The sequence below is a fragment of the Saimiri boliviensis genome, chromosome 13 (assembly GCF_048565385.1).
Source record: "Saimiri boliviensis isolate mSaiBol1 chromosome 13, mSaiBol1.pri, whole genome shotgun sequence".
In the NCBI taxonomy this organism is placed as follows: domain Eukaryota; kingdom Metazoa; phylum Chordata; class Mammalia; order Primates; family Cebidae; genus Saimiri; species Saimiri boliviensis.
This window is the reverse complement of record NC_133461.1, coordinates 28,277,243-28,292,157: the sequence shown is the minus strand read 5'-3', so window position 1 is coordinate 28,292,157 and position 14,915 is coordinate 28,277,243. Positions and strand designations below refer to the sequence as shown.

Below are 14,915 nucleotides of genomic sequence, written 5' to 3'. Positions count from 1 at the left end.
TTACCAAAAGGTGTTAATAGGTTCAATATTTTAAAAAAGGGTTTCAGGATTAAGTAAGTATGAGTAACAGAGGACTAAACAAAGGTAACTACATTTCGTTACTTTAGGGTTTTCCAGAATTTTAAAATATTTCATTGTGCCTAGGAAAATGATGTAGATTTCAGACCTTTCCAGATTTGTTTTTCACAAAAACTTGTATAATACAAAACAAATTTTGACATACGAAAAACATTTTGCAGTGCAGAAGTAGAATTACCAAACAGAGTACTGACCAGAATTATCCAGTCACTTGTTAATTTCTTTGACTTCATTTGGCTAACATCTCCAGGTTCACAGCTTGAGAGATATGTCAACCCCCACTACAGGGGCAGTTTACTAGTTTGTTGCTCAGACCAAAAGTTTGGAGTTCTATTTATGACTTTCTTTCAAACCCTACACTCAACATACACATCCATCAGCACATCTAGTTGGGTCAACCTTTAAAATAGAATCTGACCTCTCTCACATGCTCAAGATAAAACCCTGTATTAGTTTTTATTGCTGCCTAAGATACACCCTGAAACTTAGTAGCTTAAAACACAACAAACATTTGTTATTTCTCAGTTTCTGTGAGTTGGGAATCAGGCATAGCTTGGCCGAGGGGTCTGGCTCAGAGTCTCTTAATGAAATTCCAGTCAAGTCATCAGCCAGGGCTGTAGTCATCTGAATGTCTAACTCAGGCGTCCCCAAACTTTTTACACAGGGGGCCAGTTCACTGTCCCTCAGACCGTTGGAGGGCCGCCACATGCTGTGCTCCTCTCACTGACCACCAATGAAAGAAGTGGGGCAGGGGGCCGGATAAATGGCCTCAGGGGGCTGTAGTTTGGGGACGCCTGGTCTAACTGGTGCAGGGGCTAGAGCTAGAGGATCTTCCGAGTTAAGCGCAATTTCCAGGCAATGTGTTAAGTGCCATTTCCAGTTGATGGCATTTAACACCTATTGCCTGTTTCCCTCCACTAACATGTAAGCTCAACAAGACCAAGGGGTATGTTTTGTTTTTGCTGTAGTCTCAGGATCTAGAATAGTGCCTGGCATATGGGAGGCACTCTGAAAATATTTGTTTAATGACTAAATAGGTGGGTTAATGAAAGTGGCTGTGAATCCCAGTTCTGCCTACAAAAATGCTCTCTTAACACTGAATTATGTATATGAGGGAGAAGAGAAAGGAAGGAAAAAGAAATGGGCATATGGGTAGATAGATGTCAGCAAATGTAGCTAGAAATAAGTGAGTAAAAAAAGGAGACAAAGGTGGCAGGAAAATAACAACATGATATGAAGTAGATCATTTGGATTTGCAAACCTGTGAATTCCAAAAAAAAGGCACTGGTTTACTTGAAGGAAGATAATTATGTTCAATTAATTACATAAACTCAGGGGAAAAAAAGAACAGCTTATCCATGAGTTAAAAGAAACATACAAGCATACTGTAGTTAAAGATATTAAAAGACCAAGAAAAGGTATATTAGTGCCCATGGAACTACGGTGGAAGCTCACTGGGGCATGCCTCCCGCATGGGATGAATGTTTTGAGGCAGCACTTGATGGGTGGACAGGATCTCCTGGATTTTATCCAAACAGATCTTGTTTGCTGCTATCCCTGCTTCAAACTCTCGGCGTTTCTCTTCCTTCTCTGCTTCTTGGGACTGCTGCTGGTAGGCAATTTGCATCTGAAGTTGCTTCCTGTACTCTTGGGCTAAACGTTGGCGTCTAAAGTATTAGAAATGTCAAAGTATAAAATTATAAAATCATTTTGATTTATTTAGAGAATTACAATTAAAATATAATTTGTAAAGTCAAATTAAAATTCCCGTTAAAATCCAAGTGAGTAGAGAATAGATGAGAAACTCAATAATGAGTTTCTTACACAATAATTATTAATATAATCCTAGAACAAATATTGATTTTAGAGAGGAAATGCTGCTTCTCTGCCCACAGTGTTCACTGCTATGTGGGAATAGTCCCTGGTTTGCCTCCATCCCTTCCCTTACTCTTCTCTATGGGTAAAATTGGAGAAGATAAACAAACTGCTCAATGTAGCTTCTCCCCTTTCATTTTGGAGGCTGCTCCACCTGTTTTCTGCTCTGCTCTAGATCAAAGATCCACATCCCTGCACAGGAGGCCTGCAGTCGTCTCATGCTGCTGGGGACAGGGTGGGTAAGTTAGCCTCATCCTCTCATTCTGCTTAGTATTAACTAGACAATTTCTTGCATATATAAGCCACATTTTAAATATATGACAGTTTTGATTTATAGTGTAATTTTTATTGTAATCACACATTATGTCTAGGCACAGCGGCTCACACCTGTAATCCTAGCACTTTAGGAGGCTGAGGCGGGCAGATCACCTGAGGTCGGGAGTTCAAGACCAGCCTGACCAACATGGAGAAACCCCATCTCTAATAAAAATACAAAAATTAGCCAGGCATGGTGGTGCATGCCTGTAATCCCAGCTACTTGGGAGACTGAGGTAGGAGAATCACTTGAAACCAGGAGGCGGAGGTTGCGGTGAGCCAAGATCACTACATTGCACTCCAGCCTGGGCAACAAGAGTGAAACTACGTCTCAAAAAAATAATAAAATTACATGGGTCATACATGCAATAATCCCAGCACCTTAGGAGGCCAAGGCAGGGGGCATGTGCTTGTGGGTGGATTGTCTAAGCCCAGAAGGTTGAGGTTTTTCAGTGAGCTGTGATCACACCACTGCACCCCAGCCTGGGCAATAGAGCAACACCTTGTCAAAAAACAGAAACAAAACCACAAACAAATTTTCAGTTTAATCATTTTTAAATGTACATTTCAGTAGTTAAGTCTCTTCATATTGTTGTTAAAGAGATCCCCAGAACGTTTTCATCTTGCATATCTGAAATTCCCCTCCCACCTTTACTCCCTACAACCCTTGGTAACCATTCTACTTTATGTTTCTATAAATCTGACTACTTTATGTATCTCATAAAAGTAGAATCGTACAGTATTTGTCCTTTGGTGATTAGCTTATTTCACTTAGCATAATGTCATCAAGGTTCAACCATACTATGACTAGCTTATTTCACTTAGCATAATGTCATCAAGGTTCAACCATACTATGACATGTGACAGGATTTCCTTGCTTTTGAAGGCTGAATAATATTACATCATACATATCTATCATGTTCTGTTTATTCACTTCATTGATAACAAAAGACACTTTTATCACTCAGGAAATTACAGGAGTTGTAGGAGCTCTGTGCCAAGAACTAGGAACAAAGATCACATATAATTCTAATTATACCACAGCTGATATTAAAAATGTGGCTTATATTTCTAGCCATTGAATTGATATTTGGGTTGCTTCTACCTCTTGAATACTGTGAATAGTGCTATGAATATTTCTGTGCAAATATCTCTTCGAGACCCTGCTTTTAATTTTTTGGATATATACCCAGAAGTGTAATTGCTGGATTATGTAGCAGTTTTATTATTAATTTTTTGGAGGAACCTTCATACTGTTTTCCATAATGGTTATATAATTTTACAATTTTAAACAGGGTCTCACTCTATCGCCCAGGCTGGAGTGCACTACTGGCACAATCACACAATCATGGCTCACTGCAGCCTCAAACTCCAAGGTTCAGGTGATCCTCCCACCTCAGTATCCCAGGTATCTGGGACTACAGGTGCACACCACCACACTCACACTTTTTTTTTTTTTTTTTTTGGTATTTTTTTTAGAGACAGGGTTACACCATGTTGCACAGGCTGGGCTCAAACTCCTGGGCTCAAGAGATCCACCTGCCTTGGCATCCCAAAGTGGTGAGATTGCAAGCATGAGCCACCATGCCTGGCCTCTTTGTAGTTTCAATGGCTAGAAATATAAGCCACATTTTAAATATCAGCTGTGGTATAATGAGAATTATGTTTGATCTTTGTTCCTAGCTCTTGGCACAGAGCTCCTACAACTCCTGTAATTTTCTGAGTGATAAAAATATCTTTTGTTATTCATGGGAACACCTCACTTTATGCTAATAAGCTGACTTAGGGTAGGGCCCCTGGGTAGCATCAGGATGTGGTTGGTCACTAGATAGACCAACTGATGAGGGGGTTAGGACTTTCAGCTCCACCCACTGACCTCTTGGGAGGAGAAGGTGGGGGCTGGAGATGAAGTTCCAAAAACTCTTGAACAAGGGTGTTCTGAGAGCATCTGTGATAGTGACACATGGAGATGCTAAAAGGATGGTGCACCTGTGGAGAGCATGGAACCCCCTATGCTCCTCTTCCACTTGGCTGTTCCTGAATTGTGCCTTTGTGATAAACTGGTAAACATTAAGTCAAATGTGTTCCTGCTTTCTGTGGGCAATTCTAACAAACTGTTGAACCTGAAGAGGAGGTCGTGGGAACTCCCAATTTATAGCTGGTTGATCAGAAGGTGGTCTGGGACTAGCATCTGTTGTCTGAAATGGGAGCAGTTTTGTGGAACTAAGCCCTTACCCTGTGGGGTCTGCACTAACTCTGGATAGTTACTATCAGAATAGAGTTTAATTCTTGGATGACGAGTTGGTGTCTGAAGAATCAGATAATTTTTTGATTTCAGAAAATACTCCATTAACTTTTATTAGAAATAAAAATAATGGTTTGGATACCCCTCTATGGCAGATTCTATTTTCCAAAGATGGCCACAGTACTATCTCCCTTCTCATATGTGTACTCCTAATTAGGGAAAAGGAGTCAGGCTGTTGGAAACAGGAGAAAGCAAAGAGATAAAGCAGATAAGCTATAGGTCTGCCTTTGTTCATGGCCCAGGACATAGAGCCCTCCTGTGCAGATAACATAGAAAACTCACAAACTTTCTACTTATCATCAAATGCTTCAATTCATCATCAAACATCTCAACTGAGAGAATAATGCAAGTTAGTTCCCTGCTACCTTGATGTTATCAAGAAGCCCAAGAAACATCCTATAAAATCTCCAGCAAGCTTTTGTTTCCTGGCAGTCAGTTCCTCTCTTGCTGGCTGCCCATTGCTTTCTTGCACTGAATTTTCCTACTTTCTCTAATAAATCTGCCTTTATTTACCTACAACTGTCTTGGTAAATTATTTTGCCCTTGCACCACTGGCCCAGATAGTCACTGCTCACCCACAGCAGTTTAGTGGCCTATACAGGGAACTCTCTCCATACAAGAAACTCTCTCCTTATGGGGAACCCTCTGCCCTCTCTCTTTCCCTGCCTGTTCAGGTGAGGGACCTGAGTTTACTTTCTCTTTTCAGTGTTTTAGCAGTTGGCTTTTAGTATCTCTTTGGCAATTGACAAATTGGCTGTGGCCAATATCTGGTGTTGCCTGAAGGCCAAATAGCCACCTGGCCTGAAAGAGAGGAAGGTTTTCTCCTGTGTTTTCTGATCACAAGTCCCTAATCCCTATGTGTGATGCGACTGGCAGCAGAAGCTCATTCAGAGCAAATTCACACGTTTTGGGTGGCGTAGACCCTCTCTTTCTCACTCTAAATTTTCCCGTGGAGTCAGCCATCCATTCTGTCCCAGATATTAGTAAACCATGTGATCTCAGCCTCAAAACTGTGAGTCTTCCCTTACCCACCACCTCTCCTGGGCTAGCACAGGCAGAGTCCTCCCTTTACCCATTTTCCTTGTACCAGGACTGGCCATCTAGCTTAAGGCCCCTGAGTGGCTGAGGGGAATTTTCTAATAGGTGCGACAGCCCTTTAGAAATTGCACCCCAAGTTCCTCAGCAGACCTAAGTGGAACCGTTTTTCAACTTGGCTGGATATACTGAGAGAAAGTACAGTTTATACATCTGAGTGGCACCATCCCCAAGCAGCATGTTTTCCAGTCTCACCATGGGACAAAACCCATCTATTCCTTCAGACTCACCTCTGAGTTGTATCCTAAAACATTAAGACAAATTTAACCCTCAAACTCTCAAAAAGAAATGTCTAATTTCTTGTGTAACACACACTGACCTCTATGTAGAAAATCATCGAATTAGCCTCCTGAGTTCTTTATAACTGACAGCAGAATAAGGAAGACAGGGCTAAGAAGAAAGAAAAATGCAGAGGCAAGAAACAGGCTCAACTGTTGGCTGCCTTACAAGCCCCAGCCGCCTCCAGGTTTCCCTAAAAATATACTCCTTCAGATAACTGCCATTGGTGCTACAGGCCAGGCTACCTAAAGGCAGAGTGCCCCAATGGAATAAAATTTAAAAGCCCTGCATGACTTGCTGTCTGTGCCACAAGCTCAGCCACTGGAAAAAGGACTGCCCTAATTGATGATCAAAGGGCCCCCAGGACAGAATCTCAACCCCAATGGCCTTATGCTAAAGAGGCTCTCTGCTCCATCTGGCAACAGCTCACCTTAACTGATAACGTGCAAGGGTGGGAAGAATTCATCCCACACCATGTAGGTCTTGGGTACTAATGCTCTCCCTGACCGGATATAAACAAAACTGGTAGGAGTACTGACCCTGCACTGCAGTGGTTGGAAGGCTCATAAGCCCTCTTGTAAAGCCTAACCATTTCCTCTCCGTTCCTTCCTTTTCTTTTTCTCTTTTTCTGTTCCATCCAGGGGACTAGACTTAAAAGGGAAAGACAGTTTCTAACATCCTAACCCCTGATTTTGTCATTCTCTTTAAAACTCCAGCTGGTTACATATTATTGTACATTTTAAACTACTGGGCAAACCACAACAAGAAACATTCAGAGCTGAAATGGTTAACCTGCACTATAAGGCTAAGTGAAGTCTTCTAAAGCTCTCTTTTTTTTTCTGCCTGCTTTAAATCTGCTGTCACTGAGCTGCTGGTGCTGAGATAAAACTCATTTTTTATGGTCTAATTAGAATGTAAACATTGAAAATGCATTTAAAGTTAAAGGAAAAAAGGTAAAAGAAGTTTTGTTAAACCAAACAACGTAGAATTTTTAAACCTTTCTTAAAAATAAAAATAAATCCAACACCTCCTTTAGACCTCACTCTTAAAGCTGACTCTTCTTATTCAATTCTACTATAGGTTTTCAGTAATTATCTACCCACTTCACTTAAGCAGCTTCACCCTCTTAATATTGGTGCTTTTATAAGGGAGGTAGTTTACAGCTGCTATTTGCAAGGGGATTTCCAAGATTACCACCTAGATGAAATTTCTTTATATTTGTCCTAGTAATATCATTTACCCCCATACCACATCAATGTGCTGAGGTACTAGGTGTTTGGTTAACTGTTTTTCTCATACTCTTTATAGCCTTTCTCTCCTGTCTCCCTGAGTTCACTATATATTATCATTTTCCTTAAATATGGCTTTGTTTTTATTGTATCATGGCTAACTACTGCCTCCATGGCTGGAGCCAGGCACTTACTCCTCCCAGTAATATTTCAGGTTGCTAACATAACATACGGCACTAACTGCTGGATATGCTCATGCAGACAGGCACTCGTGGATAACATTATACTTCTAGCAGTCCCACTATCTACAGAAGAAATTATTAAAAAGCCCAATACTCTGGATGCAACTACACCATTTACACGCACACCAAAAACACAGGTTTAGGAGGGCAACCTAGGCCAATTGACCCCTCGTGGCAATCATCCACTATGACAGAGCAGATTGGGAAGGTACCAGATATGGCCTGCAAGAGTCACCTCTGCATCAGAAACTTGCAAGGGTCTGGCCCTTTCCTGGGGCCTTTGACACAGGCCCATTGTAATTACACCCTCAACTATAATCAAATACACCAGGAATGGAAGCCAAATGACAACAATGACAAGTTCACTGTGTACCTCTGCAGGTTTTCTCTATGGTGGGAAAACAACAAAGTTAATGCCAACAAAATGTATAATGATCCCTTTATGCCTATAAACAGTTCAGTTACTGGGATGGAATATATAGGAATGGAGGTTGAGACTGGACCACGTCTCAACTTCACTAATACATCTACAAATTTCCCTTGATTTTCCCTTATCCCGTTACTATTTAAAAATCTTATCTGCCAGGCCCCACATTCATATAACACAACAAGTAAAACTTTTCCCCCTTTATGCATGGATGACTACTTTCTAGGTCACTGCCCACCCACATTTGATCCCTGGGGACCATGGGATCCCTCTATTTATGCAAACTATACCGGAATCCAAACTAACCATACCTATCCCTGGTTACAGGGTCTCTCCTCAGGAGTTTCTTTAAAAGGAACTGGGCTCTTCTTTTGGGCCCTTCAAAGGCCATCAGAAGAAAGGAAACAGAAACAGGACTTAATGAACCTTCGATCATTTGGCATCTTCACCACTGATGATCCCGTTATAGAAATGGTCTAGGATATTCTGTTGCCCATGCAATCTTTCAGTTTGCAGGTATACCCATGGTTGAGCACAGCATTTGTAATATCACCATCTTAGTCGAGCAATCTTGGGAAGCTAAAGTCATGGCCATCAGGGCCCAACAACAGGTCCTACATTCATTACCAGGGGTTGTCTTGCAAAACTGATGTACTGTGGATGTGCTTACTGCTGAGGCAGAAGGCACCTACATGCTGTTAAAAGAAACTTGTTGCTTTTACTTCAATACCTCAGGTCAAGTAGAAAAAACTTTAGAAAAGATTTAAAAAAAAAACCAACATCAAAATATTAGAGGGCCTTCAAAAAGGAGTTCATGAAGATTCCTTTTTGGCACAGCTACTTCAAAGCTTCTCCAGCTGGGTTTGGCTATAGGTTGCCCCACTTCTCCCATCAATAATAATGCCCATATTGGCCAGGCACAGTGGCTCACACCTGTAATCCCAGGACTTTGGGAGGCCAAGATGGGTGGATCACCTGAGGTCAGGAGTTTGAGACCAGCCTGGCCAATATGGTGAAACCCTATTGAAAAATACAAAAATTAGCTGGTTATGGTGGCATATGCCTATAATCCCAGCTACTTGGGAGGCTGAGGCAGGAGAATTACTTGGGAGGCTGAGGCAGGAGAATCACTTGAACCTGGGAGGCAGAGGTTGCTGTGAGCTGGGATCACGCCACTGCACTCCAGCCTGGGTGACAAGAGTGAAATTCCATCTCAAAAAATAAAAATAATAATGCTCATATTACTTTATTTATTTGTGCCATGTATTGTTAATACAGTATCTTGTTTTGTGATTTCTAGAATACAACAATTTCAAACCAAAATGTTACTGCAGTGAGGGTATCAGCCACTAAAAGAACTCCATGATTCTCCTTTGGATACAGCAGGACAAAATTTTAGCCTGCAAATACTGTTCCTCCATGGTCTCACAACAACTCTGCTCAATTTAACTCCCAACCCAAGGATTTAGGTCCAAGCAACCTCCTGACCAACTAACAATCCTAGGTAGGGCAAACTCTACACCCCTGGTTGGCAGAAAGCAGTTGGAAGATGATACCTTCCATTCACGTGCCAAAGATTTGTCATTGCTGCTCTGTTGGGTAAATGTAGAATCCTAATTAGGAAAAAGGATTCAGGCTGGTGGAACCAAGAGAAAGCAAAGAGATAAAGCATATAAGCTATAGGTCTGCCTTTCTTTATGGGCCAGGACATACAGCCCTCCTGTGCAAAGTACAAAACTCACAAACTTTCTGCTTATCATCAAATGCTTCAATTTATCAGCAAACATCTCAGCTGAGAGATAAATGCAGGTTAGCTCCCTGCTACCTTGGTGTTGTCAAGTAGCCCAAGAACCGTCCTATAAAATCTCCAGCAAGCATTTGTTTGCTGGCAGTCAGTTCCTCTCTTGCTGGCTGCCCATTGCTTTCTCGCACTGAATTTTCCTACTTTCTCTAATAAATCTGCCTTTATTTACCTACAACTGTCGGTAAATTATTTTTTCCCCATGCCACCAGCCTAGTCACACTCTTCAGCAATATGAACCTCTACTACCCTATTAAGAGGTGGAGGTTCTTCCTCCATCCCCTTGAATCAGGATGGGCCCTGTAACTACTTTTATGACCAATGGAATATCGCAGAAGTAATGCTATGCCAGTCCTGGCTGTAGCTCTTAACTGGCCTGGCAGCTTCTTCCTAGCTCTTGGAATACTTGCTATTTAAACTCTCCCTCTCAGAATAAGGCACCATACTGTGAGAAGTCTAAATCACATGGAGAGCCCACATATAGGTGTTCTAGGTGAAAACTAAAATTCCTAGTTGATAACTGAGATCCCTGACTACAGTCAGTATACACTGCCAGCTATATGAGTAGGTATCCTAGGTTGAGCCTTCAGATGAATATAGGCTCAGTCATGTGGATCTGACTTCAACCACATGAGATGTTCCAAGCAAGAACTACCTAGCTGAGCCTTGTTGACCCACAGAATCATAAAAGATAATCATAAATTGCTTTAAACCACACATTTTGGGGTGTTTTATTATGTAGCAATACGTAACTGTAATACCTCTGCCCATATTTTTTTCCTCATCTCTCCATTAATTCAGAAGTACAGCAGGGAAGAGAGATGATATTTATTGAGTCCTCATAAATCTCCAACAGGAGAATTTTTTAAAATGAGAAGGAAAGATTTCTAGAGCAGAGGCAATAGGAGGAAGTCAGAAGGGTAGGCCAGATATTGTTGTTTGTGATCCCAAAGTGAGAATGGGATCAGGCACATTAACCATACTCTTTCTAGAAAGAGAAGAGCTTATTTCTACATACCAAGTGTGAGTAAGTCAGGAGACAGGCCCCAGGAACAGGGAGGGTAACCAGTAATCAGAGAAGCCAGGTCCTCTTCCTCCATTACACTGGCCACCTGATTTAGGTATCATGGCCACCAGTGGGAAAAGACTGCAATGGTGTAAGAAAAGCTGCAGAAAAGTAACTGCCTGTTTTCCCCACCTGAGCCTGGTTGTAGTGATCAGAAAGACACTAATCCCAGCTCAAGGCTTGTCAGAGGAGGGCAGTGGTATTTCCCAAAGCACCCAGGGTTTTCTAGTGTGGTAAATAGTTTTCTAGTGCAGTAAAGCGAAACACATCCTCCTAGGGACATTTGTATGGAATCCTGTCCCGATAAGCCATTCTGCTAATTTAGCTGATTAGGCCAGCCTGCATTTCAGGGTTTATTTCATGGAGGAAAAAAATCTTCTTGTTATTTTATTAGGATTTAAGGTTGGTGCCTATTTTTTTATTCAAACTTATTTTGTAAGATATTCATCCAGCCAAATATCTTATGTATATAATCATAATATACATAATGGCAATGGAATTTAATTTTACCAAGCAATTGGTGCCTGCTTTTATGTGAAATTTTGTAAATTGCTTTGAGCTTCTAGAAGGGTAAGAGTACTACTAATGTAAAATAATGTCAATAATGCGTGAATTATAGCACATAATCTCTCTATGTTGAAAATCTGTTTTTGCTTTTGTTTTTCTAAGACAGATCTTGCTCTGTTGCCCAGGCTGGAGTGTAGTGGCAAAATCATAGCTCACTGCTGTGTTTAACTCCTGTACGCAAGTGATCTTCCCACTTCAGCTCCCAAGTAGCTAGGACTACAGATCTATGTCACCATATCTGGCTAGTTTTTATTTTTATTTTTTTGTAGAGATGGGGTCTTGCTATATTGCCCAGGCTAATCTCAAACTCCTGGCTTCAAGCAATCCTTCTTCCTCAACCTCCCAAAGTGCTGGGATTACAGGTGTGAGCCACCATGCCTGGCCAGATATCTGGTTTTTAGGTAGCAAATGATGATACAGAAAACAAAATCATAACTTGCAAAATTCTCACCTCCTTCTTCAGCCTCCCAAAGTGCTGGGATTACAGGTGTGAGCCACCATGCCTGGCCAAAAATCTGTTTTTTTTTGTTTTGGTTTTCGTTTTTTTCTGAGATGGAGTCTTACTCTGTAGCCCAGACTGAAGTGCAGTGGTGTGATCTTGGCTCACTGCTACCTCCACCTCCCGGGTTCAAGCAATCTCCTGACTCAGTCTCCTGAGTAGCTGAGACTACAGGTGCGTGCCACCACACCCAGCTAATTTACGTATTTTTAATAGAAATGGGTTTTCACCATGTTGGCCAGGATGGTCTCGATCTCTTGGCCTTGTGATCTGCCTGCCTCTGCCTCCCAAAGTGCTGGGATTACAGGTGTGAGCCACCATGCCCGGCCAAAAATCTGGTTTTTTAGGTAGCAAATGATGATATAGAAAACAAAATCATACCTTGCAAAATTCTCCTTCTCTTCACAGTTAAGTTCTTTAAGACCTTCATTTATGTGTTTCTGTTCCATAGCACGTTCTTCCTGTTCTTTAGCTTCTCGTTGCACTAAGAAAAGCAAAAGTAATTATATGTCAAATGACTTTCAGACAAGACTTGCCAACATCCTTCCGGGCACCAAAGTCATATTGCCCCAAAGTCATATTGCCTTCAGAAAGGTAGAGCTTAGAATCATGACTGGATCTTAAATCAATAAAGCACAAGTACTTATCTCAATTGAGAAATAAATTGGGTTTAGGCTGATATATGCTACAATCTACAGATTTTCTCTTGATCATTTTTCATTGAAAATCAATAATTACCCTTTTTCATACCAGATTACCAATGTTAAAACACTTCTCACTTTTCTCTCCTTGAAGATAAACAGTTCATTGCCATTCAAACTAATAAGAGAGTTTATTTATTATAAAATAAATATTATTTAAATATATAAAGCTCTTTGGCTGAGATGGGTGGATCACCTGAGGTCAGAAGTTTGAGACCAGCCTGGCCAATAAAGCGAAACCTCGTCTCTACTAAAAATACAAAAATTAGCCAGGCACAGTGGTGCACATCTGTAATCCCAGCTGCTCAGGAGGCTGAGACACAAGAATCACTTGAACCAGTGAAATGGAGGTTGCAGTGAGCCTAGATCATGCCACTGACTCCAGCCTGGGCAACAGAACGAGACTGTCTCAAATAAATAAATAAATAAAGCTCTTATAAGTTAATAAAAATATTTAAGCATTCCAATAGAAAAAAAGACAAAGGAAACAGAGTTTACAAAATAATAAATACAACAGGCTACTATACATCTGAAATGTACATATCTTTGGTACCACAATCTATTTCAGAAATTTATCTTAAACAATCAGATACAATCCAAAAAGAACTATATAACTATGAAAAGAGACAGTAACCTGGAATTGTAAAATGATGGTAAAAAGATTAGAAACAATATAAAGGTTTATTAGTTGTGTTTAGGTAAACTAAATTATGGTCTGTTTTTATAACAGATTTCTAGGCAGTCTTTACAAATCTTATAATTGATGAAAAATGACTTAAAATGTTTTTGATATGTGAAAAACATAGACTATCAAACAGTATATACAACATGATTCTAATTTGTGAAGAAAAATTATATATGTAGTAAAAATACTAGAAGAAAATACACAAAGCTATGAATAGTAGCTATTCCTGGGTGGTAGAATTATGGCTGATTTTGCTTCCTTGTTTACAAACAGTCTCAATAAATTTTATATGTTTTTTTTTCAATATTTTCTAAAACATTTATCACTGATGAATATAAAAATCTTTTCAGCTTATAAACTTTCTACTCGCTTTCTAAAAGTTCCAACTAATATTGGCTTAACAATTTTCTACTGCTATTATAATTCGTGGAGCAAAGAATTAATCAGTGGGACCAGGATAAGCTTCTTCTTGCAAAGTCCACTAGTGTCAAATCCAATGATACTCAACAATAAATGTGTCCATCTGTTTATTGCCTCTCTGGTCCATTGGGCTGGACATGGAAATTGCAGAAATGTGGAGGTGGAAACTCACCTTCTCAACAAACCTCCTTCTGTGACCAAGCACTGCTTGAAGCTGAGGTAATATAGCGGCATCATGTAGTATTAAATAAGAGACATAATGTGGTTATATGATTAATGGTAGCCATAAAGTTCACTTAAGCATCTCTCAGGGCTGACATTATGTATCACTTAGCAGTATGATACAACCTAGTCCAGGGATTTCCAAGAGACAAATGTCATCTCAGCACAGATGTAACTTTCAGAAACCTTAAAACAAAGCTTACCCTTAGAAGAATAGATTAAACTTCCTTTATGAAAGAAATACCTAGTAACTGGCCTGGATTGAATATAAGTATTAAAAAGGGGAAAAGATTCTCCAAACTTTGAGCACGGTCTCCAAATAAAGACTCTCCTGGCCAGCTGGCCATCTGAGATATGAGCAAGCCACAGTGCTCTGGAAAAGAGGATTTATTTTGATTGGGGAACACAGAGGGCCTCTCAAGGCATGAGTCAACTGAGCTGGCATTGAAGGATGTCTAGATTTTTCACAGTCAAGAGTGTCATAGCCAGAGACAACTACATAAACAAAGGTATGGAGACAACTTTGGAAAGAAAAGAGGGACAGATACAAAGGACAAGAAGGAGCTGTACGTCTGTGCTCCACCTTCTCACTCTTCATTCTAATCACCAAGATACACAGTATTCAAATGATGTACTGTTCCTTTAACTTTGAGAATGCCCCTGTGACTGCTTGGAATCTCCTGGGATATAAAACTCTTCATATATATATTGAATTATATAAGATTTGCAAAAGTGGGCCTTTTGCCTTCATCCTTTTTGCATCCCTCATGGCGTTTTACATAGTAAGTATTACAATTGTTAGTTTTTTGGCGAATGGAAAAACTGAATTAAGGGCAAGCTATAAATAACTGTAATTCAGTTCCTTACACTTTTCTTGAACTTGAAGTTTTCTTGTACACATGACCTCATCCACAAGCTGTCTCCTTGCCTCCTTTTCAAGTTGCAGCTCCTTGTCCTTCTCAGCCAACTTCTTTTCCCTGTCTTCCTCTAATATTCTATCGAATTCTTTCTCCTGAGCTTTTTCTTCCTCATGTCTCTGTGCCAAATACTTGTGGTATATCTTCTGTTCTCTTATCATATCTTCCTATGTAATATAAAAATTCATTGTT

At 40.4% G+C, this 14,915-nt stretch overlaps 1 protein-coding gene across 1 annotated transcript in view; it reads right to left on the bottom strand.

The window, feature by feature from the left end:
* Positions 1 to 1,469: 1,469 nt before the first annotated feature.
* Positions 1,470 to 14,915, bottom strand: part of CFAP53 (cilia and flagella associated protein 53) — a 44,251-nt gene continuing 30,805 nt past the window's right edge. Inside the window, exons 6-8 of the mRNA XM_003926073.4 lie at positions 14,674 to 14,890; positions 12,160 to 12,262; positions 1,470 to 1,745 (exon numbers count right to left, since the gene is read on the bottom strand). Of these exons, the coding sequence (XP_003926122.2) occupies positions 1,517 to 1,745; positions 12,160 to 12,262; positions 14,674 to 14,890 (549 nt within the window). The 3' untranslated portion in view covers positions 1,470 to 1,516. The remainder of the gene's footprint in view (positions 1,746 to 12,159; positions 12,263 to 14,673; positions 14,891 to 14,915) is intronic.